Source organism: Mixophyes fleayi, chromosome 9 (genome assembly GCF_038048845.1).
Source record: "Mixophyes fleayi isolate aMixFle1 chromosome 9, aMixFle1.hap1, whole genome shotgun sequence".
NCBI classification, from domain to species: Eukaryota; Metazoa; Chordata; class Amphibia; order Anura; family Limnodynastidae; genus Mixophyes; species Mixophyes fleayi.
This window is the reverse complement of record NC_134410.1, coordinates 110,325,730-110,350,781: the sequence shown is the minus strand read 5'-3', so window position 1 is coordinate 110,350,781 and position 25,052 is coordinate 110,325,730. Positions and strand designations below refer to the sequence as shown.

Here is a 25,052-nt window from a genome sequence, read left to right as displayed (position 1 = left end):
AGTGCATGTCCTCGTGTTCTAATATTTCTCTTCCTTTGAAGAATGTTTCCCTCCTGCACCTTGTTAAAACCCTTGATATATGTGAAATGTTCTATCATGTCCCCCTTCTCTGCTCCAAACTATACATATTCAGATCTTTTAATCTTTCCGTGTAAGTTTTGTGCTGTAGGCCATGCACCATTTTAGTTGCCCTTCTTTGTACAGTCTATAATGTATTTATATCCTTCTGGAGGTATGACCTCCAGAACGGAACACATTATTCTAGATGAGGCCGTACCAATGACCTATACAGTGGCATTATTACTTCTTTCTTTCTGCTACTGACTCCTCTCCCTATGCAACCAAGCATCTGACTTGCCTTTCTCATTGCTTTGTTACATTGCTTACCTGCATTTAAGTCACCTGACTCTCAGATCCCTTAGTACCATTAATGCTGGCACTATTAGTACAAGTGTAATAGACATGGGAGGTGTATTACCACAGGGGGAAACTGACCAGCTAGAGAAGCTTAATGCAGGAAATGCGCTTAAATGGGAATTTTTTTTGCAGCCATATCAGAATGGGGCAAGAAGTGACCACAGAGAAACATTATACATTCTTCCTAGGTTCTATTGAATGCAAATAGAGCGAACCAGCATTTAGGGCCAAGCTGCAACTCTGTGGGGCAGTTATGGATTTTAAAAGTACCTCTGTTGCAGATGTGACTGCAATACCTAAGAAGGCTTATAATCAGCTGCAAGAGCTCATCACACAAGATGCAATTCTTGAGAACCCTGGATGTAAACTGAAGTGGGAAATTCTTTACCGAAGCAATACACAGCTTTAAGTTTACAGTGTCTGTGTTCACAAGGCGATAACTGACTGTTAGACATATGGGACCAGCTCCCAACTTACAGTGTATCAGTTTGTAGTCTTATCAAAGCATTTATTTCCAAGAAAAGCACAAGGCAAATCAGGAAGTGAGAAATGAATACAGCTTCAGATGATCATCACATGCGTATCAAAGATGTTTCTGATCAGCGGCTCTCTGACTAGTAACCTTTATCTAGTTCAATAATTATACATTTCTATGGAACGTGCAAAGATGAACAAAATCACAATATCAGCTAATTTCATGTGTCAGTGTTATACATAATGTAGAAATATCATGCACAGTGCACAAATAACTATGTTTTTCCTGCCCATGTTACCTGCGGTTAGTCCTTTATTCAGAAATAGACTAGGTTTTGGGACATGTCATCATCATCATCATTTATTTCTGTAGAGCCAGCAAATTCCATACAATTGAGAATATCACGCACTTCCTCATATTTACCTGTAAAACTTTTTGTTTCAAGTATTGAGCAAAAATGATGTTTGTACATTTAAAGGTACATTCAAGAATTATCAATATGGCTGAACTATGGTTCATATTTTGCGTCCATACACTATCACTGACAGTTTACTCAGCCCTGGTGTTCCTGCCAAAATGGGCCTGGTACAAAGAGTTAATGAAATCGACAAGGTATTATAGAGGCCGTTTTGAAAATCTAAAAATGTACAATATAGCGTACCCATACCACGCCGGATCCCTTCACCCTGGGGGCATTCTTTTTCTGGAGACTATTCTCAGCAATCATTAGTGTTCCAGAAATGTTTCAAAGTAAGAGGACTGACGAAAAGCAAGTAATTATTTTTTATGGATGACATTTTCATTTTTGGTAATTTTACTGGAAGATTACTACACCAGACTTGCAAAACCCTCAACATAATTAAAATTTTAATACAGAAAAGCATTTTTCCAGAAAGAGAAAATTGAATTTTGAGACAGATGAATACTGCTCAGGGGATAAAACCGTGCGCTGGAAAGGTGTAAGATATTAGAAGCTTAAAAATACCAACAAAAACTATTGAACTTACACTTTTCTTAGGTATAGTCAACTATTTGAGACAATAGATGAAATATATATCTACAGTAGTCAACCTATTCAACCAGTTATTGAAATCCAGGATTTTGTGGATTTGGGGGTCTGATCTATAGACTGCTTTTAGAAAAATAAAATACTTACTACTTGACCAAGTCTATAGTTTTATGATCCAAAGAAGCCTAAGTTGGTCAGTGCCGATGGAATCACGGTGAAGAACACTCAATTATTTTAGAACAACACTTTGCACAAATTGTGGAGACACGTCTGCCGAACGTATAGACTTGTGAAGTCTTCTTGAGATATTTATTTGGATTGCTTTCTTATAAGTTCCTACTGACCATGAGCCACTGGTAAAGATTTGGATGTAGCACCATTGTGATGTCAACATCTACTTCTGAGACTTATACGGGTTATCCGAACCCCTGAATACATGCCTGGAAATAAATTGGTGCTTTACCTAAAAGTCCTGCGGTATGAGGCCGAAAACTACCAACTCAGGAAGATGTTGATGTTTATACTGTTTTGAAATACATTCACTCAGGGTGGAATAATTATACCCACAATTCCAAAGGGGTTGACAAGAAAACACTTTGCAGATCATTCACACCTAAGTGAACATAACGGTTTGATACTGCATGGACGGTTTGTTGTCCTTAAATGAATGTGAAATTAAACCCTTTACCAGGTTCATGGAGGACTTTTTGGAGTAAAAAAATATAGAAAAGGGGCCAAAAAGACACAAAGAACAAAGTTTTGTCCTGAGACACAAACCTAATCAATCAACATACCCAGTACATAGAGACGCTAGTTACTACATCCTTACCAAGTAGACCTTGGAAGAAATTAGCCGTTGTGGTCAATTACTTTTCAAGATTTGGGAAAATTCTAATTGTCCCTTTAAAGGTGACACCACCCCCAGCGCTCATAGCTTGGGTTGGTAGCAGCAAATGTAGGGGGACAAACAGAACAGATAGGGTCACCCACATAAGCTGCTACCAGCACTAGGCTATAACAGGCTGGCTGGTGACACTATAATGGAGAAACCCGCAACACGGTGTCGTAATGTTACACGGCCCTGGCCTGTTCATAATGGGGCTGGATTTATAATGCAAGCTGCCTCTCCTAGAGCACTGGGGCTTCTCCCAACACCCATGTCCATGGTGTGTTGGGAAAATAAATAGTTAAAATAGAGAGATCAGCATTTTTTTCCTGTGGCACGACTGATCAAAACCAACAAAGAAAAGTATCCCTAAAATTGAGTATTGAAACTACATTTTATTAATATGCATTAAAATAAACCACCCTCCTTATGTATCAGGCGAAATAGTAATAAAAACATGAAAATTGACCTGTGATTTGTGAAAGTGACATAAACAGTTAAAATAAAATATGATCTGTCGGAAATTCTCTGTCACATATCATCCTTCTTATTATTTTGTATATTTATTTTGGACTTTCGGCATCAGTACTTCATTTTAAATGATACGTTGCCGATAAAATTGATTAAATGAGATTAATGAGATACTCTGCTCTGTGATCATTTCTGTACGTTTAAATATGTGACAAGTTGTCATCCATCATTCATTAATGGGATTACAGTATATGGAATTATTATTATTATTATTATTATTATCATCATTTATTTGTTAGGCGCCATAAGAATTCCGCAGCGCCGTACACAGTACAAACAGTAGACTATACAGGGTGAAACAGTACAGAACAATAAACAAAAATACCAAATCTTCAGAAACTCCAGGCAGGTTAATGCAATAAACACGGAGCAGAAGAACAGGTAGGGAGACAGGAGGGAAGACGGCCCTGCTCATGTGAGCTTACGTCCTAAGGGAGGGTAAACAGAACAGGCACAAGAGGAGCCAGATGAGACAAGGGGGAGAGAAGGGAGAGCAAGTGGAGGAGATGAGGGGGTTATGTGGATGGTTGGTAGGCTTTGAGGAAAAGGTGAGTTTTGAGTGCACGTTTGAAAGAGCACAGAGTAGGAGAGAAACGGATGGAACGAGGGAGGTCATTTCAGTGAAGGGGGGCTGCACGGGAAAAGTCTTGGATTCTGGAGTGAGAAGAGGTGATAAGAGTAGAGGAGAGGCGGCGATCATTGGCTGAGCGCAGGGAGCGGGCAGGAGTGTGAATGGAGAGGAGGTTAGAGATATAGGGGGCAGTAGAGTGGGAGAGAGCATTGTAAGTGGTGGTGAGGAGTTTGAAAAGGATTCTGTAGGGGACGGGAAGCCAGTGTAAGTTGAGGCAGAGAGGGGAGGCAGAGGAGGAGCGGAGTGAGAGGAAGATGAGTCTTGCCGCCGCATTGAGTATAGAGCAGGAGGGGGGAGAGATGGGAGTGGGGGAGGCCGGTGAGGAGGAGGTTGCAATAATCCAGGCGGGCAATGATGAGTGCGTGGATGATAGTTTTGTTGGCATCCTGAGAGAGAAAGGGACGGATACGGGCGATGTTGCGTAGTTGGAAGCGACAGGCTTGGGCAAGGGAATGAATGTGGGGGGCAAAAGAGAGAGAGGAGTCGAAGGTGACACCCAGGCAGCGGAATTGGGTGACACAGAATTATATCACCAGAACTGTGCATACAAACATAGATGGATATTTGAAGGAACTTGTCTAAGCATTACATATTCATGGATATGTTCCTATATATATATATCATCCGTTTGACCAATCCGATGTCTGATTTTATACTCCCATCACTCTATATTACTTTTGATACTCTTGAATCTCAAAGCTATGGGCTGGAATTAATTCTTTCATTCTCTTCTAGTATAATTTCATTCTGGATATATCTAATACCTTTACAAGGCATATATATATCGCTGTATACATAAGGAGGGAGGCTAATTTTAATGCATATTAATGAAATTGAGTTGTAATACTTTCATCCTCTATAGGAATACTTTTCTTTTGTTGGTTGGATAGCATTGTTCTATTTTGGGGTGCACCACCTAGAGGCTACTAGAGGTATCTTATCCCCTAAAAATAAAATGTAACTCATTGAGCAGTGGCTGATTATTCCTATTAGGATTTCATCAAGTACAGATTCCAACTATCCATTTAGACACTACTGGTCTCAGCAAGCCCTGGCAGCCCCAAAAAAATGGCTATTGCGTCCTACTCTGATTGACCCCCAATAGGCGCACTTCAGTTTAAAGCTAATTACTGTATGGTTACAGACATAAATACAACTTTCTATGATAAACATCTACTACACAAAAGTGCAGAATATTTTGAACTCGATCCTTCAACACAATCTTCTTAGTTCTACCAATTCACATAATCATAAAACAAATGCAATTAAAGCTGGTTGATTATGACATCTCACTGTCAGTGTTCCCAGCTAATAGCTACGTTTCTTCCCCTGGGTGTAAGTATCTAACAAAGACTAACACTGCCAATGCGTTTGTCGGCAATCATTTAGAAGTACATTTGTAATAGTTCTCCGTGTGACATTGGGTATTACCTCTTATTTCAAATTGAAAAGAAAATTCTCTATAATAGGCTGTTTGGCACTGTATTTTAATTGTATGTCAGGGAAATCATATGAGTGACTATTGCATTCAAAATGATTAGATCTGCAAGCAAAAACAACAAGAAGGTCTTGTAACTCAGGAGATAATTAACGGATTTTACAGGGCCTGTCTAGTTTTGGCCGACTCCTGCTCGTTAGCCAGGTAGACATTCAGGGGTAAATGTATTATGGTCCGGTTTTGTCAACTCGCGGGAGTTCGGCAAGTTGACAGCTAAAATTTAAAGCGGCGCTGGCTTGTTAAGGCAAGTTTGTCTTTACGAGCCAGCGCCGCTTTAAATTTTAGCTGTCAACTCGCCGAACTCCCGCGAGTTGACAAAACTGGACCATAATACATTTACCCCTCAGTGGTGGACCCAAATGTTACCTGTATTCTATGCGTGAGCTCCTAGAGGAACCTAAGGCAACACGTGAAGCCCCTAAAAAATATCATGTTGCCCATCCAGATAGACTACGTATTGTATGACGAACATTAGTGACGATATATAGTTAGGATGCTTTTATTATTTACCCCGTAGTCGTATGGGGGTCACCAGTTCCTGTGTAGGTGCTACTTAGCCACTGAGTCTCATCCACTATGGTGCGAGCATGTGGGATACGACCCACGTCCCTCACTGTCATCATCAGATGTCGCGAAGAGCGGAGAATTCTAACAGCCTCATCGTGTGGGATGGAGAGGAAGCTGACACCGTTTATATCCAGGATCTGATCTCCCACCTGAAAGGAGGGTGGAAAAAGAGGGACAATCCATGTGCCATGTAAAAAATCAAAACCACAATCAAGAGCGGTGTAGTTTACTTACAAAACGTCTCATTTTTCCCCAATAAGTGTTCTTCTCTCACCTTGTTGTCATCCGTGTTTTTAATCTGTTTCTACTGTAAATTATGACTCATATTAGAAGTCACCTACTATTTCTGGGACTTGTATTATTCCATTGCCACTTGCTGTTATATAGTTACCGAACTGTTCATTGACTTCTAATATCCCTATAATTTGCAGCAACTAGTGCATTATCCCATATAGAAAGTAAAATAGGCAAATTAAAAAACTAAACAAAACAATTGACAACAAAATTGATGAAAGAGTAAAATAATATTTTGGGGGTAAACATGAGAGGTTTTGTATAAGAGACAATGAGAAACTGAGAAGACCCCCAGTGTTACCTTAAGTCCGGCGCTCTCAGCCTCCGAGCCCTGATCGACACCAGTGATGTAAATCCCCAGGGAATATTCTGCGCCTCCACGGATAAGCAACCCAAGAGAACTCCCCTCTCCCAGCACCAAATTCACCTAAGGACGAGAGTTACCGATAAGATCCAACATTCACATGCAGTATTTTTATAGAGGTGTCCATATTTTCAGTTTAATATTTGGAAAGTGGAGTTTTGTATTTAGAAGAAAATATACTAAATATTCCAATACATTACATAATACATGATTAAACTAAACATAACTATACACAAATTAGACCTCTACTAATTAACAGATGACACACAGATAACTTGGTAATGCAGATCAGGTTATTTACAGGACAGTGAGTAGCAGTGATGGTAATCTATAACGCATACTTGCCTACTTTCAGCAAGTTCTGTCCGGGAGAGGGGCGTGACTGGAGAGCGGAAGGGGCCGGCATTTCCGACCCCGCCCCCACGCCGGAAATTCCGTTTTGTCGCGGGGGCGGGACCAAAATGACGCGATTCACCGTGAATTGTGTCATTTTAAGAAGGCAGTTGCGGGATGCGGGAGACTTGCCTGCTCTCCCGGGAGTCTGTGAAACCAACTCGGATTTCAGGAGTCTCCCGGACATTCTGGGAGAGTTGGCAAGTATGCTATAACGTGAAGTATTATTATTATTATTATCGTAGATATGTAAGGCGCCACAGTGCTCTGCAGCGCTGTACAGTAAGGAAAACAGTACAAGCAAAAACAGGGCCATACAAATGCAGACATAAAAACAAAGGGTATGGAGGACCCTGCTCATTAGAGAGCTTACATTGTAAGTGGAAGAGGGCACAGCTGAAACAGGAGGAGCGAGTATGGTTCAGAGTGGAGATTGGGATATTTGTGAGGGTCTATTAGTGTGACTAGTATTATCAAAGTAGGCCTGAGCTCTAGATAACAGGGCTGGGAAAGCAAGCCTAGAAGTAAACAGGGTGATGCAATTTTAGAAATGGAACACGAGAAACAGGCTAGGGTGTAGGGAGTTAGGAGGTGGGCTTATAGGCTTCAATAAGAAAATGAGTTTCAAAGGCATTGGAGAGTAGAAGCTAATCTTAAGGGCATGGGAGATTGTTCCACAGGTGAGGAGCAACCCAGGCAAAGTTGTAATGTCATATTCAAAAACAATTAAGTTAGGTGAAAATGGCAATGTTTTCTATGCTTTAGTATATAATAAAAGGGAATTCATATGCTGGCCAATTTTATGTTATATCCATGTACAGACTATAGGGCAGTATCTGTCTTTTTACCTGCTGTAATAGTCACATTCCCAATGCCATAATAATGTGCCCCCATATATGCCAGCCACATGCCCTGCTAAGACTTGGTAGAGCTAAGCCAAGCAGTATTTTAGGAGACAAAAGTGAAACGAGGCTGGACTTTGATGTGTTGATTTTATTGTATCCATTAATAACATTTTTAGGAGAATGCGCCAACCTGCAAATGTAAGCTCAGATTATTTTGAGCATACACAGTCAGTTTACAAATACACAAGGTCAAATTAAGTATAATACCAAAACATGTGGAACAAAAGTATGAGTTACACAGGTACAACGACAAATAGCAGAGCACAAGTAGGCCCTAAAGGCTCCAACATAACACTCACTAAAATAAAATAGCAGCAAAAAAACAACAGGTATAAACAAGGCAGACGAAGATGGGACTGACATTAGATTTGAGATGGTGAGGGTCCTGCTCATGAGAGCTTACAATCTGGAAGGAAGGGGCTGGGGGAGACAGTAGAAGCAATGGGACACAGGTGGACAGAGTAGGGAGTAATGGGCAGTGGTCTAGTCGGGGGACAGGGTAAACAAGAGTGAAGTTGTGGGTTTTGAGGGAGTGCTTGAAAGATTGAAGTTTGAAGGAGAGTCTGGCCAGTCGAGGCAGGGAGTTCCAAAGGTTGGGAGCAGCGTGGAAGAAGTCTTGGAGGTGAGAGTTAAAAGAGGTGATAAGAAGGGAGCAGCGGTGTAGATCAGAGATGAAATGGAGAGGTCGAGCCTATTGAGTAGTTCGGAGATGTATGGGGGGAGGAGTGTTGGTGAGGACGTTGTAGGTGAGGGTAAGCAACTTGAAGTGAATTGTGGAGGGAATGAGCAGCAAGTAAAAGGATTTGCAGAGAGGTGCAATGGATGAAGAGTAGCAGAAAAGGAAAATAAGCTTTGCCACTGCATTAAGGATATAGATTGAGGGGAACGGAGTGAAACGGGAAGGCCAGCAAGGAGAAGGTTGCTGTAGTCTATGCGGGAGATAATGACTATATAGACCAGTGTTTTGGTTTTCTTTCTGAGTGAGAAAACAGTAGCTTTTGTCAATGCTGGGAAGGAGGAGGCAGCAGGACTGTGATAGGGACTGGATATGTGGGGCAAAGCTGAGGGAGGACTCAATGATAATACCAAGGCTTAAGGAATAAGGGAAGGTGAGGTGTTGTCAACCATGAGAGTGATGGGGGAGGAGAAGTCACATTGGAAAGTGTAAAGATAATGAGCTCAGATTTTGACATATTAAGTTTGAGGTAGTGTTGGAACATTGATGTGGAGATGGTAGAGAACTAGTTGAACACGTGGGGGAAAAAAAAGGAGGAGAGAGATCGGGGGAGGAAATTTAGATTAGAGTGTTGTCTGCATCGAGGTGGTAACGGAGGTCAAAAGAGTGTATGAGTTGACTGAGAGAGGAGGTGTAGAGCAAGAAAAGCAGAGAACTAAGGACAGATCCTTGAGGGACCCCCATACAGATAGGAAGAAGCGAGAAGCAGGAGTTGGAAGTAGAGACTTGGAAGGAGCGATCAGAGAGGTAGGAGGCAAACCAGGACAGGACACTGTCTTGCATCCCGAGGGAGCAAAGGGTGTCAAGGAGAAAAGGGTGATTAACAGTGTCAGTGTAGAGTGCAGAGAGGTCAATGAATATATGATGAACATGTGAAGTAACTCTTTCACTTAGCTAACAGTATTTCACTGGTCACTTTAGTGAGAGTGTGTGGAGAGATTTATTGTCTATTATGTCTTTAAAATAAGTCATGAGCATTGAGGGAAGAGGAGGTCCAGTGGAAGGAAGAGGTGTATGGAATGAACTTCAAAGGAGAAGTAGGTTCATGGGGGAAGATACTGTAGGTGAAGGCAGGAGACAGCAGGAGGGAGAGATCCAAGTGAGGTCAATGGAGAGGAGAAGGTCATGAAATAATGTATTTGTTGCAGACTTATCTAGCTTTCCAGAGTGCACAGGAGGGGAGATGGGTGAGAGTAGGAATGAGAATGTGGTTGGAGGTGTGGGGGATGTTTTGTGGTGAAGGAAGGAGTCTGAAGTGATAATGGGGCTAGGGTGGGGTTCTTGGTTTGTTACTAATGTTGCACGCAGCCAGGAGAAGGAGGAGAGTGAGGACGAGCATATGGACAGGGAATAGGTGGGTGCAGGGGTAGAACCAATAAGGAAAGGTAAGGCAGCAATGTGGGTGGACAGAGTACAGTATTTTAGGCTATGAGAACAGGAAGTACAGAAAATAAGAGTAAAGATGAATTTCAGAGAAAGGGGAGGTAGAGGAGGGTGGATAGGAGGAAGGAGAGGTGTATGGTGGTGGAATGTGTAGCGGATGAAACCATTGCCAAGAATTTTGACACTCCAAATATGGCAGTCCACCACTTTTACAGGTAACGGGACTTTGAGCTTTAGAGGTTAGTTGCTACAAAGCAGAAGTTCCGGTTGGCCGGAAGCTCCAATTAGCCCGAAAAAAACACTCAATAGTCAACTCTTGCAGAACTTTCCACAGCTCTCCTGATCTGTGTGTGCCTGACACCAATTAGGTGGCATTTGGGCTTGATTACTGCCTTGCCAGCAGGAGTACTAGATGCTTTAACCTAACAATGTATGCATAAAATTGAATACCAGGTTTGATTTGCTGAGTATGGCTTTCTGTATTGTATGTCCTCTGTTTGGTGGAATGTTATAGTGTACAATTAATGTTAAGGTAAATATTCTTAAAAAGTGCTACAGCCACTTTTGTCATTTATTTAAATAAAAAAACACTTTATTTTCGTGTTACCAGAGATTTACCTTGGTGTGTAATTTGTACCCATGTTAACAGTATCGTGTAAGGGAGAAGATAACCTTGAAAGTGCTGATCTGGTGCTTGAGTTGCTCCCACTTAAGTCTTGGTGCACTTTTTGCTGGTTGGCACAAGTAAAGAGCCAGTAGTAGATGCAGTGTTGTGGCAGAGGGTATTGGTGGACACTTGCTCCTCTGTGCTGGTGTGTAGGGGTTCTGTCTGTCTTCCAAGAGGTTGCCCACAAGAGCTGAATTAAGGCGGCCCAAAGGGCATGTGGTCTGAACTACCTACTCCCTGAGGGTTCCTCGTTGCTCACTGACCCACTTCACTCACTGCGCTGCATGTCTGCATGACTCATACTGGGCGGATGAATAACCTCTGTGCTCTTCTGTTTTCTTACCTTCATATGATCTAAAACTATAACTCCACCCTTGTTGATGTTACATCACCATTCATCCTGTTTCTGTATTTTTCTCACATACATTATTGTACATTTTGATATATTAAATTTAAGACTCCATACTTCATTCCTCTGTTTTCTCTTCATGTATGCATCTGTATGTATGTATGTAATAAGGTATCAAGCCTATTACATACCTTTTCTTGTAGTTTACACTAAATATCATTAATCCTTTTGCCACTTAGGCTTTTCTCATCCCTATGCTGTGCCTATTTTGGCATTTTTGGGTAAATTCAATATTAATAATTTATATATGCAGTACCCACACAAAATATACTTTCTTTTCAGAAGACATTCAGTTTTCAGAAACTACCATTAGTTTGCTTATACCTCCTGACACAGCAAATAAAATCTACCCAAAATGGGCAAAAATGATTTTTTCCTAATTAAAATTGCAAGAAGGTGAACTAAAATGATAATGAAAATGATAATGCCTTTTTAGCTAGTTTGCACTGTCTTGAATGAAATGCATAACGTGTAGGAATAATATAAGTAGGGCATTTTTAAAAATTGACAACCTACCACATCAAATGAGGGTACCCTTGAGTTTATTGAAGCCAGAACAGGGTTGTTCTGGGCATTCTAACACCCCCAAATCTGGACTTTCTGTAGCGTAGGGTGTAATTGTCTGGTGATCATGTGTGATCACCAGACAACAACTCTCCAGAAGCACATCTTAGAACTTCATAAGGTATATTTGCAGGACGAGTCCTACTCATCCTTAGCACTGAAGGGGTTACTGAATACATTAAACAAAACTGGACCCAGGATTGGTCCCTGAGGTGCTGTGCACTGGTTACAAGCCCTTCCTCTGAGCATACGCATTGACTACAACACTCTCTGCCTGATGCTGATTTGGCCAAAAATTGGGTGTAATTTAGGCTCAGAAAAAGTCACCCATAAAAATAGAGTACTTACGCCCATGCTGAGTCATAGGCATCTCAATATGCCTCCTGGTCTGCCCCTCTTTTATACATGTCAGGTTTGCTACAGGCTTAAGTCAGACATTCATACATCCACATACTCATACACACAACCAGGTCATAAGCACAAGAAAAGTTTGTTAACAAAAAAACTATTTAAAAAAATATAATTACAAAAAACCTATAATATAATATAAACCTATAACCTATCAATGCAGAAAGCACCTATCAGCTTCAGAGTTGAATTCTCAATCAGCCAATCACATTTTCAGAATCTAGGCTACACAAACTGACGTCAATTCAGCTCAGCGTCATACCTTTATCCATTCCACCGTCTTTTAAGTCACTTACAAAGATTTTCAGGTAATAAATTATATTATTGTGGCACACAGTATCAAGTGCCTTGCTAAAATCTCAATAAATCCACTAGATTTGTTTGCCATGGTTTCCCAACAGTAAGCCCACGTTGCCTTAGCTCTTGTAATTTGCTTGATTCTAAATAGTCAACAATCATTTTTTAAGTGATTAGATTAATTTCCCTATTATTGATGTGATAATTACAGTTCTATCATTATCATATTCCTGTCTAATATCTTGTGTAATAAAACTATTTTTGCGATTATAGTCATCTGGAATTTCAACTGTCAGCAGAGATTGGTTAAAAAGTTTAGTTAATGGCAATGCAAGGACTAGATTTAGGGGTCTATTGAGTATTGAGAGTCTCATCGCAGTGATAAGTCTGATTTTCTTTATCACCATGATCTCACAGCAATATAAATCCAGCTATTACTGTGATTTAAAAAGAAAATATTGCCAAGGCCGCTGAGCAATAGCGGCCCTGGCAATACTGTCCTGGACCAGATTTAGGCTTTCATTTCAACTTCATTAAAAAAAAAAAAAAACAGTTTAGAAATAGGCAAAATTTATTTTACTTTTTGTTTTACCTTTATGCTTTAAAAAAAACTGTTCTATTCTAATAAAAAAGCATTTTTAATGGCTTTGTTCTGTTATCGCTGTCCTGGAACGGCACCATCCTTAGATGGTTAAATAGATTTCTCCACTCAAATCTACCGGCAATAGGGCTCTTTGGTTATTCATGAATATGCCCCTTAAGTTTTTATTCATTCTCTTCAATGTGATTTTTCATTTGTCTAAAGTCAGCCTTTCTAAAATCTAAGTAATTTGTAATGGTGAGGTTCTGGTTTCCTGCTGTCTGTATAATAAACCATAGTTACCGATGGTAACTAGACCACAAGTTCTCTTCTATGGACACACTTTATGCTTCGTCTCCACTTGTGAGATCGAGATCTACTCAACATGGTCAACAGCAATCACCCTTCTAAGAAACGTAGCTCAGCTGGGTCAAAAGTCAGTGTGAAATCATGATCTGACATTAACACTGCTGAACGCATTGAGATATAGCTGCAAACTGATTGGCTCTCCCAGCAGTGTGTATAGTGAGTGTATAAAACTATATAGTGAGTGCAGAGAATTAGTGTTACCCCCACACCTTCTTCTCATCCCCCTCCTGAAGTAGCTGGAGGTGACTCCTCTTCTCCTTCTCGGGGTCCCCCATGGAAGGGCTGTGAAGGTTTGGTGGTCCACCAGGAGGGGAGACACTGCGGCCCTGTGGATCTATCCAGGTGTAGATATGACTGGAGACGTGTCCACCAGGGACTCGGCCTGATGATAGCACAGAGAGAGCCAGCTTCTGGGAGCCCCGAAGAGCCTAAAAGAATGAGCACAGAGACACAGAACATGTATATTGAGGACTGTACAAATGCAATAACGTTTTAGTAGTTTTATTACAGGGAAAGTGGGATCCAGATTACTCCAATATGGCTGTGACTTCCTCTTTGGCAAAAGGCTTTTCACTGTCAAGCCTAACAGTACAGTGTGATGCTGCCTCTTTAAAACAGTGTGCATTGCTACATTTCAGCATGTTAAAGGGTCTATAATTGATTTCATACTCCTAATAATTGTGGTGGAACTTCTGACAGCTTCCAGCCCTGTGACCTACATGCCGCTTGGTTGCGTTCTGAACGGAACAAGTACAGAGCGTGAATATGTGAAGGTTAATAGGAATCATTGATCTCTGCAAGACAGTTCAAACGCTATACGTGCTCTTGGAGTGGAAATTCTGAACATAGAGTACACGCGTGTGCCAAGTCGCTAGACCTATATTTACTAAGTTATGACCTGGGCAGAGCCAGGAAAGAAAGTACCCATATTATCAAAGTGCCTTTTAGCTATATTGCTGCACGGTACAAGTTAGGCTTCTCCTTTCTATACATTACATTTGCGCAGGACAAGACAGCGGGGTCTATTTATTAAAATGCGGTGGGACGGCAGCAGATTTTCTATTCTCTTACTTATAGTGGCGATAGAAGATCGCCTATCGAACTATCATTAGAACCTCGGCTGGGCAGCTGTTAAATAGAGATTAAAAAAAATTATTAAAGTCTATTTAAAAACTATTGTCCTTTGATAAAACATTTTATTCAATTAATAAAGCATGTTGCAGCAGGACTTGTACTATCTCGGTCCTTGTTAAATAGGCTTTAAATATCTTACCCCTTTATGTATAGGGCATAGCCCTACCTCCAGCGAGAACACATGTTTTTGCCCAAGATAGGGCTTTTGGCCCCTTTATTAGACCCCTGTATCTTCCTGTGCAATACAGAGAGGGATGAACCATAAATGATGGCACACACAGGCATTATAATTACTCATTCAACATGCATTTGTAAAGCAATAAACGTCTTTTTACTAGAGATGATCACTGACTCCCGTGAACTGGTTTTTGTTTTGGATCTGGATTAGCTTTGTATTTTGGTTTTGGCAAAACCACCCTCGTGTTTTGGTTTTGGATTTTTTAGAAAAAATCCTAAAGTATGCTAAAATCACATAATTTTGCTCTTTTTTTGTTCTTACATTATTACTAACCTCAATAACAATAATTTCAAGTCATTTGTAGTCAATTTTGACCACCTTACAGATCACAATATCATTTTCATACACTTTCGGACAAATACTGCAGCGACCTGGCTGGATAGTTAGCGACAGAAGCAATGGCACAAACACACGGCAGTTCCTAGCACATCTAGGACACATTGGCAGATAAGAAAAAGGTGGGTCCGCCCTCCCTCCCATCCACCGTTATTTTGGATCTTAAAAAGGAATCCAAAACTCACGAGATCCGAGATCCGATGATGTTTTGCCTCGCTTTCAATTTCCGAGGGCGCGCGACAGTACCGAGCGGATCCCCTAAGTTCCGGTGTGTTCGCTTCCCGAGGAACCGAACCTGAGCCTCTCTAGTACACACAGACTTCTTGACAAGCATTCGCTTCTTTTAACATCAATTTCAAAGTTGCCCGCAGGCTTCACAAGCGTTGATGCCCTGTAGAATACAACAGCACTCTATACGAGGGCTTATTAAGTACCTAGTACACTATGCCGAAGGGAGAGTTTGAGAACACACGTTGAATGCTCCGAGGACAAACTACAAGGATTGTCCACGCTTTTAACAAGTGTTGTTCTTACACATCCTTGTGCAGAGCCCGTAAACTGAGACTGTTTACAAGAAAACAATCCTGCTAAGCAGCAGCGATGCTCCTAAAGAATCTTAAAAATGATCTGAAGAGCTGAGAGTTGGATTTTATCTCTTTTTCTGCACAGCAGCCGAAGCATTATTCCTCCGTCTGTATAAAAAGCAGACGCACAACTACACTTGTCTATTCCCCAGCCAAATCAAAGCTCTCTGTAAATGTAATCCAAATGACAGGAGACTACAAAGGATATGTACACAAGGAGCCTCAAAGTGAATTAATACAGACACGCCACAAATAAAAAAAATATTTGTTGTGTTTTAGCTTTAAAACATTTGCTATAGAAACACAATTAAACAACAGATTGTATATTCTCCAGTTTTAGCTACAGACAATGCTCAGATCATAATAATAATAATAATAATAATAATAATAATAATATAATACAATACAAAACTGGTGTAATCCTTCAAAGAAATGCATTCACTCTTAGGGGTATATTTACTAAACTGCAGGTTTGAAAAAGTGGAGGTGTTGCCCATAGCAACCAGTCAGATGCTAGCTGTCATTTTGTAGAATGTACTAAATAAATGATAACTAGAATCTGATTGGTTGCTTTAGGCAACATCTCCACTTTTTCAAACCCGCAGTTTAGTAAATATACCACTTACACTATTTTCTAACATGCAGTAATAATGGGTTCTGGCTCACAAACATATATTTGTTACATATATAAAGATCTTCCTATGATAATCATGGGTAGCACTGGCTAATTACAAAGCATTCTTTCTTTAAATAGCAAGGAAAGTATATTTTAAGCATGCACTAAAATCATTGGTCTTAGCTGAACTGATACAAATCATTATCTCCTTTTCAAAATCTCTCTTAAGGGCAGACAAGTACGACTGACAGTCACACACCCACAGACTCAGATTCTCATTGTGTCATGTGATGGCAGATGGGGGAAGTGGGAAGTAGGGGTGGATTTTGTAGTGCCATGTGACTGTGGTTGCCATGGTACATAACATTGTGAAAATTATGCAGAATTATAAATCATTAATAGCAGCCTGAAGAAACAAAACAAGCTAAATGATAAATACTAAGTTTCTTCTTATAGCCTGCAACAGTGATTTATATCAAAAAATACACCTCATTTGTCATGGGATTGCTGCTGTACAAAATACAAATACAAATTAAATGAAATATAGACATCTGTTGACTTTCTCTTTAAGAATCAAATGGGAATTATTTCCTGCCCTATTCCAATTAGAAATATAATTTAAGTAATGCAAATAAACTGCTGCAACATAATGTAATATAGCAGCCACACTTATGAATTAAGTACTAACAATGGGAGGAGTGAAGATGAATGCAGCCAATCAGAAGTGGCTAACTAGTCCAGCCAATCAGCACATATCACTGCAGCAGCACTACTGCACCTGAAACTCCTCCAGACAGGTGCGTCGGTCTGAGTCCAGGTATACTTCAGTCGCAATTACGTGAACCCTCCCTTATTGTAATCATCCTATGCTTGGCTGCTCATTTCCTCCCTTGTTCCACAGGAGTCGTCACTGTAAGATGCAACCAAATTGAAGTACATCCAATTCTACATATGCCCCTCTGTCTATAACAAACTATCATCCATCCATGACCTCTTTCTCTCAAACAACCACAACCTACAGGCAACAACAGAAGCAAGGTCCTCCCAATCAGACACTGCCTCACCTGCAGCCCTCTCCCACAGTGGACCCCACATCACCCACAACAGAAACCTCCGTTGCTCAGCAAAGTTCCAGGATAATGCAAACAACATTAAATGACTCAGCAATATATAAACTTTAACAGAGAATAAAAAAAAATCACAATGCTACTGGTAAGACGATGACAATGGATCAGCGGCCTGATTTAAATGCTGAGCATGCTAGCCTCATTGAACTGATACAGCTACTTGAGCCAAAATGCAGCATTTCATCACGTCGCTTCTCCCCTGACAAATTTACACTTGACATGGAGGAGAAGGTGATGATAAAACAAATGTTTTAGCTTTCACCTGTGACAGCTAAGTCATTTATTCAGTTGTATAGAAGTTAAATAGCACAGTAGGTTGATGAAAAAAATCAGTTGCATTGCAGTATTGAATGGAAAAGCTTCTAACACCAACCACACTGGTAGACACATTGCAGACACATTGCAGACACAATGGGATATTCCATGTGGTTGTATGTGACAGTGGAGCTTGCGTGGTTACAGCTATTTCCAAGTGTTGGGTGATTTGCATAGTACAGCTCTGCATAAATGAGTGTATGAGTGTATGTTAATCACTCTTTAAGCACGGAGGAAAGCTTTAATGATTTGCAATCAGTGTAAGGCGTTTCAGATCATTAGTTTGTTCAGGATGCACTCACAAGACGGAATTCCCCATACATGATGGTACAGAGACTATTGGGAGGACAAACATGCAGTACATGTTTATATTACAGATACCGACAGCATGTATATTGTTCCAGCACAGCAGTAGGTTCTTATCGACAGTCTTGTTTAACGATTCGAGATGCTAACATGAAAAATCAATACTGTAGCTGCATGCATTTCCGCTAAATTGACAGCTGATGCCATGTAAAAGCGCCACATTAGTAAAACAGATTAAACTAGAGATGCTCAGGCTCGGTTCTCCGAGAACCAAACACACCCAAACTTAGCAGATCCGAGTACCGAGCCGAGCCGGCTCGGTACTTTCGCCCCCCTCGGAATTGAAAACGAGGCAAAACGTTATTGTTACAACGTCGGATCTTGGAAGTTTTGGATTTTATAAGTACCGCTCTTCACGGCGATCCAGCGCCAGTTCACAGAGGGACACAGAAGGGGTAGCACAGTTCTTGGCAGTCTCTAGTGCAGTTGGGCAGCGTCATAGGTAGGAAAGAAAGCGGAGGGGGAGCAGTGTTCTTCAAAGTCTCCTGTGACATTCAGGAGAGCTCCATTGCTCCATTGCTAATGTCATTGCTGAAATAGAAATAATAGGGCTGGCAGTGTTGTTCTTAATCTGCAGTCACATTGTACTGTGTTATCAAAATAGATTCACAGCGGTACACAGAAGACCAGGAGCACCAAGCAGCTGCTGGCACCAGTCATTATGATAGTAATCCCTCTACATCATCTGGTAAAGCCTATGTTAAAGTGCATAGTGTTTTTAAGTTACGGAACCCAAAATGTAAAAAAATACTTTTTACCTTGGTCAAGAAAAAAATACCTGTAATCCAGGCAAAGTTACCTGCAGAAAAAAATAAAATTGCCATCATGCCATTCTACACACACAGTAGCAAGGAAAGAATGAGGCCTTTGCCTTTCTCTATGCATGCTATTTCTGTCACTGAGGCATCTTCTTGTAAGGTCAGTCATGACCAAGCAAGACCTTGTCATTCGGAATCCAAAAGTGGTGTCCAAATACTTTTACGTGTAAAAGCCAAGTTGGAAGAAAACAGTAAGGTATTACAGGAAAATGTATGTTCAGATTCAGAAATGACACTAATCCCTGAGGAGAGTCCATCCACGAGTGCTATGTGAAATCCTGACCTGTCTGATAGTGTACCCATAAAGAAGGCCCCTTTCAGCATTTCTGCAGATGTGTGCATGAACAGCCCAAGTGTAGCCGTCGACACACAAATTGAGGATGCCACTTTGGAATTGCAACAGGATGAGGGGGATATTTGTGTAGCTGACGAGGCCGCTAATGAGGATGTTGATGAAGATGATGTTGTTTGTGTAAGTCCTGCACCAGTGGAAGTAGTTCTTGCAGTGATAAGAAGAAGGCTATTGTCATGCCTGGGCATAAGACCAAAAAATCCACCTCTTATGTGTGGAATTATTTTTACCCAAATCCTGACAACAGTTGTCTAGCCATTTGTAGCGTTTGTAAAGCCACAGTCAGTAGAGGTAGGGACCTTAACTATCTAGGAACCTCATCCATGTTACACCATTTGAAGCGAGTTCATGGCAAGCTGTTGGGAAAATCAAAAACTTAAGCTAAATATATAACAACAAGCAGTCCATCATCAGCTAGGTCCCTTCACTCAACTAGATCCCGACAACTGCTATCTACCCCCACAACACCGTCCTTATCAATATCCTCAGTAGCGATCGGAGTTAGTCCTGCATACAAGTTGCTAAGACTAGATGACTCCTCCACTATCCTGGATTCCTCAGAAGAATTCTTGAGCGTTAGCCCCGCTGCTGCTGCTGCTGCGGGGGGGTGAATTTTCATTGCAGAAGCAGACCAAGAAGAAGACTACTAGTAGTTTTTCAACAATTGACTGTTAAACAATCCTTTGCAAGAGGAAGCAAGTATGAAAGCTGTCACCCAGTCGCAAAGCAGATCACAGACGCCATGGCGACTATGCTAGTATTAGATCTGCATCCAATATTCACTATTAATGCAGCTGGTTTTAGACAGTTACTTGAGGTAGTGTGTCCCTGTTACCAAATTCCATCACGACACCATTTTACTAGAAAAGCTATTCCTCACCTCTAATAGAAGGTTCGTAAAAATGTAATTATTGGGCTACAAAATGCCATTCTACCCACTGTACACTTAATCACAGATATGTGGACAAGCGGAACTGGGCAAACTAGAGATTACATGACTGTGACAGCCCACTGGGTTGGTGATTCGCCTTCACCAGCAGGAACAGCAGCAGCATGTACCCAAGTACGTCACATTTTTCAGAGGCAGGCTGCACTGTGTATCATCGGCTTCACCAAGAGGCATTCAGCTGACAATCTGTTACAAAAACTAAGGGATGTTGTTGCAACATGGTTTATTCCGCTTGCACTCTCCTCAGGATATGTAATTTCTGATAAAGCCACCAATATTTTGAAAGCAATACAGCTGGGTGAATTTCATCACATTCCCTGTTTTGCTCACACAATAAACATGGTGGTGCAGAGCTTTTTAAAAAATGACAGGAGATGCAGTCTGTGGCCCGTAAAATATCTGGACATTTCCGGCATTCCGCAACAGCATGTAGGAGATTGCAGCAGCTACAAGAGCAATTTAATTTGCCCTGCCACCAACTGAAGCAAGAGGTGGTGACAAGGTGGAATTCCGCCCTGTATATGCTTCTGCGGATGGATGAACATCAAAAAGCCATCTACGCTTACTCCACAAGACATGACATTGGGAAAGGAGGGGGGATATATTTTACTCAAGCGCAGTGGAGAATACTTTCCGTGTTGTGCAAGGTGCTGAAACCATTCAAAGTAGTCACCTGTGAAGTAAGTTCAGACACTGCTAGGTTGAGTCAAGTGATTCCCTTAATTAGACTTTTGGAAAAGCAGCTTGAGAAACAAAGAGATTAACTAAAGCAATTACGCTAAGTATGTCGAACTTGTAGATCAAGTACTTTATTCGCTTCTCCAGGATCCAAGAGTTATCAAAATCTTGAAATCAGATCACTAAATTTTGGCGACTGTGCTTGATCCTCGGTTTAAGAGCTATATCTTCTCTTTTTTTCCAACTGATCCAGACCTGAAGAGAAGCAAGGGGCTCCTGGTGAGCAAGATGACAGCTCAAGTGTTACGTGTCAAAGAGACCCAGGGATGATGCAGATGACTCAGCACAACATTTGACCAAAAAACGTGACACCTCTGCCGTGACTCCACCTGATCCTACTATCAACATCCAAAGGATGGTGGAGGATTATTTTCACAACAGCATAGAAATAGACACATCAGACATACATTCTTTACATACTGGGCGTAAAAAAAAGGGAATTTGGAGACCCATGTACCAACTCGCTTTGCACTGCCTAAGCTGCCCACTCTCCAGTGTGTACTCGGAAAGAGTTTTCAGCACAGCCGGGAACCTTGGCAGAGGAGGCTACTTCCTCAAAATGTGGATGATGTTCATAAAAATGAACTTCAATTTCCACTAGGAAGGCCTTTCCCGCCAATTACATAAAAATACTGAGACTTCTGTAATGGTGGATGCCAGCGGTGATGAATAATGTGTGATGATGTACACACTGATGACGGTGAAGATGAGGCTGAAGTTGATGACAACAACATCTTGCCACAGTAGAGTTCATTAACAGCACTCTTACCTTAGGTGCCTTAAGCCCATTGTTAGCTTGTCTTGTGGGGGCCCAAACAAACCAAGCACATCAGCCTCAAAAGTGTCACTCCTAGTCGCTGAAGTGCTTGGTTTGTTAAAGTGTGCATGTTCTGTATAAGATCCAACATAAGGGTGGGTGGGAGGGCCCAAGGACAATTCCATTTTACACCCCTTTAAATTTCAGCTATCGCTGTGTGCCAATGTTACCTACATATGCTATATATTGTTGTGTGCTTTGCAAAAATCTTAGACACCCATTGATGATACAGATGACTCAGCACAACATTTTGACATCTGGGGGTAAATGTATCATACTCTGATTTGTACAAGTCGCCAGAAATCGGCGAGTTGACGCTAAAATTTAAAGCGGCGCTGCCTTGTAAAGGGAAGTTATATGTTTTGCAGTACTGGGAACAATGTTGTTTACAGCGCAGTAGGTTCATCCTTTGTTGCACACTGCACTAATATAAAGTGTTAATTTGTTCATTAGAATCACACTGTAGAAAAAATCTGGCAGATAGATGCAAAGAAGATTATATGGACTGATTGCTGCTACTACTGTTGACCCTACTTATAAAGCCCATATTTGGACAGTAAAAACCACAGAGATACAGAGTAATCTAATTAGTGCAAGAAGCTGTCACTAACTCAGTTATTGTTGTAGACCCTACAGCAGCTCCAGCACACAGAATGATGAGGATAGTGATGATGATGCTGCCGGTAATGACAGCTCTTATGTAACGATAGTGAGAGCGCCGGCTGTACCACAAACAGTTCGAGGTTACAAGATGACATTGATGTCCTAGTCAACAGAATCAGACCAGGACCAATTGATGAAACGTGTACAAATGATAATTAAGTACAAAAGTGAAGGGTGAAATGAGGTAGAGACCTTGTATAGGCTGCCAAGAGCAACACACAACCCACCATGTTGGTTTACATTATGTTACGTCACTTACACCAGGAGCTTCAGACTCATTCTCACATTGCAGGCACCAGCCTACTTCGGCATACGGATATCTGCAAAGACTAGCCCGTAGTAATGGAACTATTATTGTTCTGGGCCAAAAATCAGCAGAACAGTTGATTATGGCTCAGCGATGTTTTCATAAATACCAGCCCTAAATGATAAAAATAAAAAACAGACTTATCACAACAATCGGGAGTCGTGATAATAAATAGATTAATATTTCCCCTACTTAGATCAGTGCAAAATGAGTTTTTTTGCGGTATGGACAGTGATTCTGTACCTCCCAACTGTCTCGATTTCAGCCAGACAGTCACGATTGTTGGGCTCTGACCCGCTGTCCCATCCAGGGACATGTTTATCCGGTGGATAGAAATGTTGGAGGAAGGGTGGTATGTAATGGGCAGCCTAGTGCTTTACAGAGCTAGCCAGCCCCCTGGAGGTGTGACCACAGCCCCCGTCACGATGTGGCCATGACCCCTGTCCGGCTGGTGGGGACAGAAATGTTGTGAGATATATGATGCTACTGACATTCAGAGGCGCCGAGACACGTGTAGCCAAATTGCTTAGAGATCCAGCAATCAGGCCAAACAAACAGACTGTATTTGGCCAGTTTAAAGGAACTCCAGGAACTCCATTCACTTGTTATATTATGCAGTAAAACTCCTCTCCTCCCAACTAGCTCAAACACAAGGTCCTGTTAAGGGCAATGATTGGACAGATACTTGTAGCTATCCAATGACTGCTGTGACGCAAGAGAGCACAGAGGATTTCTGCACATATGAAACTGAAAATTTTACTGCAACACAAGAAATTCCCATTGCTGATAGATTGGCGGAGTTTCCAACAAAAGGTGGGGCCCTGGACACTGGTTGCCTACTGTGGTGCTATTAGGGGAAAATGGGTTTCATACATACTTGCCTACAAGAATTTGTAAGGGTAGACTTCCGAAATTCGTGGAATCTTCCTGGTCTCTAGGCAGTCAGCACCCACAACGATCCCTCTTCGCTTTTATGCCCCCATCCCGCTCACTACTCGATGACGGGAATTGCCCCATAAGGGCTTCACTTTATATGTGTCGCTTGCTCAGAAAAGCAGAGCAGGGTCAGAATTCAGACTAATCGTAAGTTTATAAGCTGTGTTTTATGTTAAGTATGATTGTGTGGGCCTGAGTTATCCATGAGCTCAAAGTCATCAAGGAACGGATATGAAGATACGTGTGCTGACGACTACGGGTGTAGGTTTACTCTCCTCTACTAGACAAACAATGCAGGATATGTACAATACCTATGTAGAATAACTCACTCAAGAACGCACATACAATAAACTATTCAAACAATGTCATCTGTTAATAATATATAATATAGGCATTAATAAGACGATATGTAAATCTTAAAAAAGGGGATTTTTAAGCTTTTTTTTCATTACAAACAATGATTAGGCTGTTCTTTAAGGACCTGATTCATCAAGCCACGTATCTGATGATTTTGAGCATATTGTTTGCAAAATCACTCTTCACGTGCTCAGAACCGGGAGATGAAGCCGTTAATGCAGCCCTGTTCTGTGCACCAGCAGACACAAAGGACACGTACAACGTCCGAGATTGGGAAGTGACCTGGGCGGAGAAGGGGCGTTTTGCCGTAGCAATTATACACTAGGGGCGTGCCGAACTCGAGCACACGCAGCCATGTCCGAATCAAGCCCTATGACTGTAAAAGTCCTGGATGTCAGGGCATGCTGGCACCTGTGGTTCTCCAAGTGCCAGCATTCCCTGGCTGCTATGGGTATGCTAGTGCTTGTAGTTCTACAAGCACCAGCATGCTCAGACTGTTAATGGCAGCCTGTAGTTCCACATACTAAAATAGAGTTTAAGTCCTTTTTTACACTTTCAGTAGCCCACACCCACCGGCCAGGGGTGTGGGAAGAGCCCTAATGCTTTCACCATGCTTTTTTATCCCGCTGATTTTGCAACTACCAGCACTAGGCTGGTAGCACAACGGTTAATACCATTGGGAGAGGGGGACTACACACATTTAAAAAAACAAAACATTTCTATCTTTTAACACTGTATAGAGCCTGCGGGTTCAGCAGCTGTAATGCCGTTGCACCCGCCGGAGCTACAGGAGCTGACATGTGCGTATCCTGCAGAGCAGCCCTGCAAACACATGTTTTAGCATGCAAACTCAGCCGCTATAACTAGTATTCGGACTTAGACTAGCCCTGTAGCTGGAGCAAGAGATCCGGCAGAAAACCAGCTTACTTCTGCGTGCGCCGGAGGATGACTTGTATGTTGCTGCATGAGAACGCCCTTACTGTACATTGTCTACGTACATCCGCCCCTTCTACTCC

At 41.5% G+C, this 25,052-nt stretch overlaps 1 protein-coding gene across 5 annotated transcripts in view; it reads right to left on the bottom strand.

Moving 5' to 3' along the window:
- Window positions 1–25,052, bottom strand: part of WHRN (whirlin) — a 112,607-nt gene that overhangs the window by 31,687 nt on the left and 55,868 nt on the right. For 4 of the 5 annotated variants that reach the window (XM_075184882.1, XM_075184883.1, XM_075184878.1 and 1 more), the window contains 3 exons: window positions 13,593–13,811; window positions 6,610–6,735; window positions 5,958–6,163 (listed from right to left, as the gene is read on the bottom strand). In XM_075184882.1, coding sequence (XP_075040983.1) covers window positions 5,958–6,163; window positions 6,610–6,735; window positions 13,593–13,658 — 398 coding nt within the window. In that variant the 5' untranslated portion in view covers window positions 13,659–13,811. The remainder of the gene's footprint in view (window positions 1–5,957; window positions 6,164–6,609; window positions 6,736–13,592; window positions 13,812–25,052) is intronic. The other variant, XM_075184880.1, reaches the window with a different exon arrangement.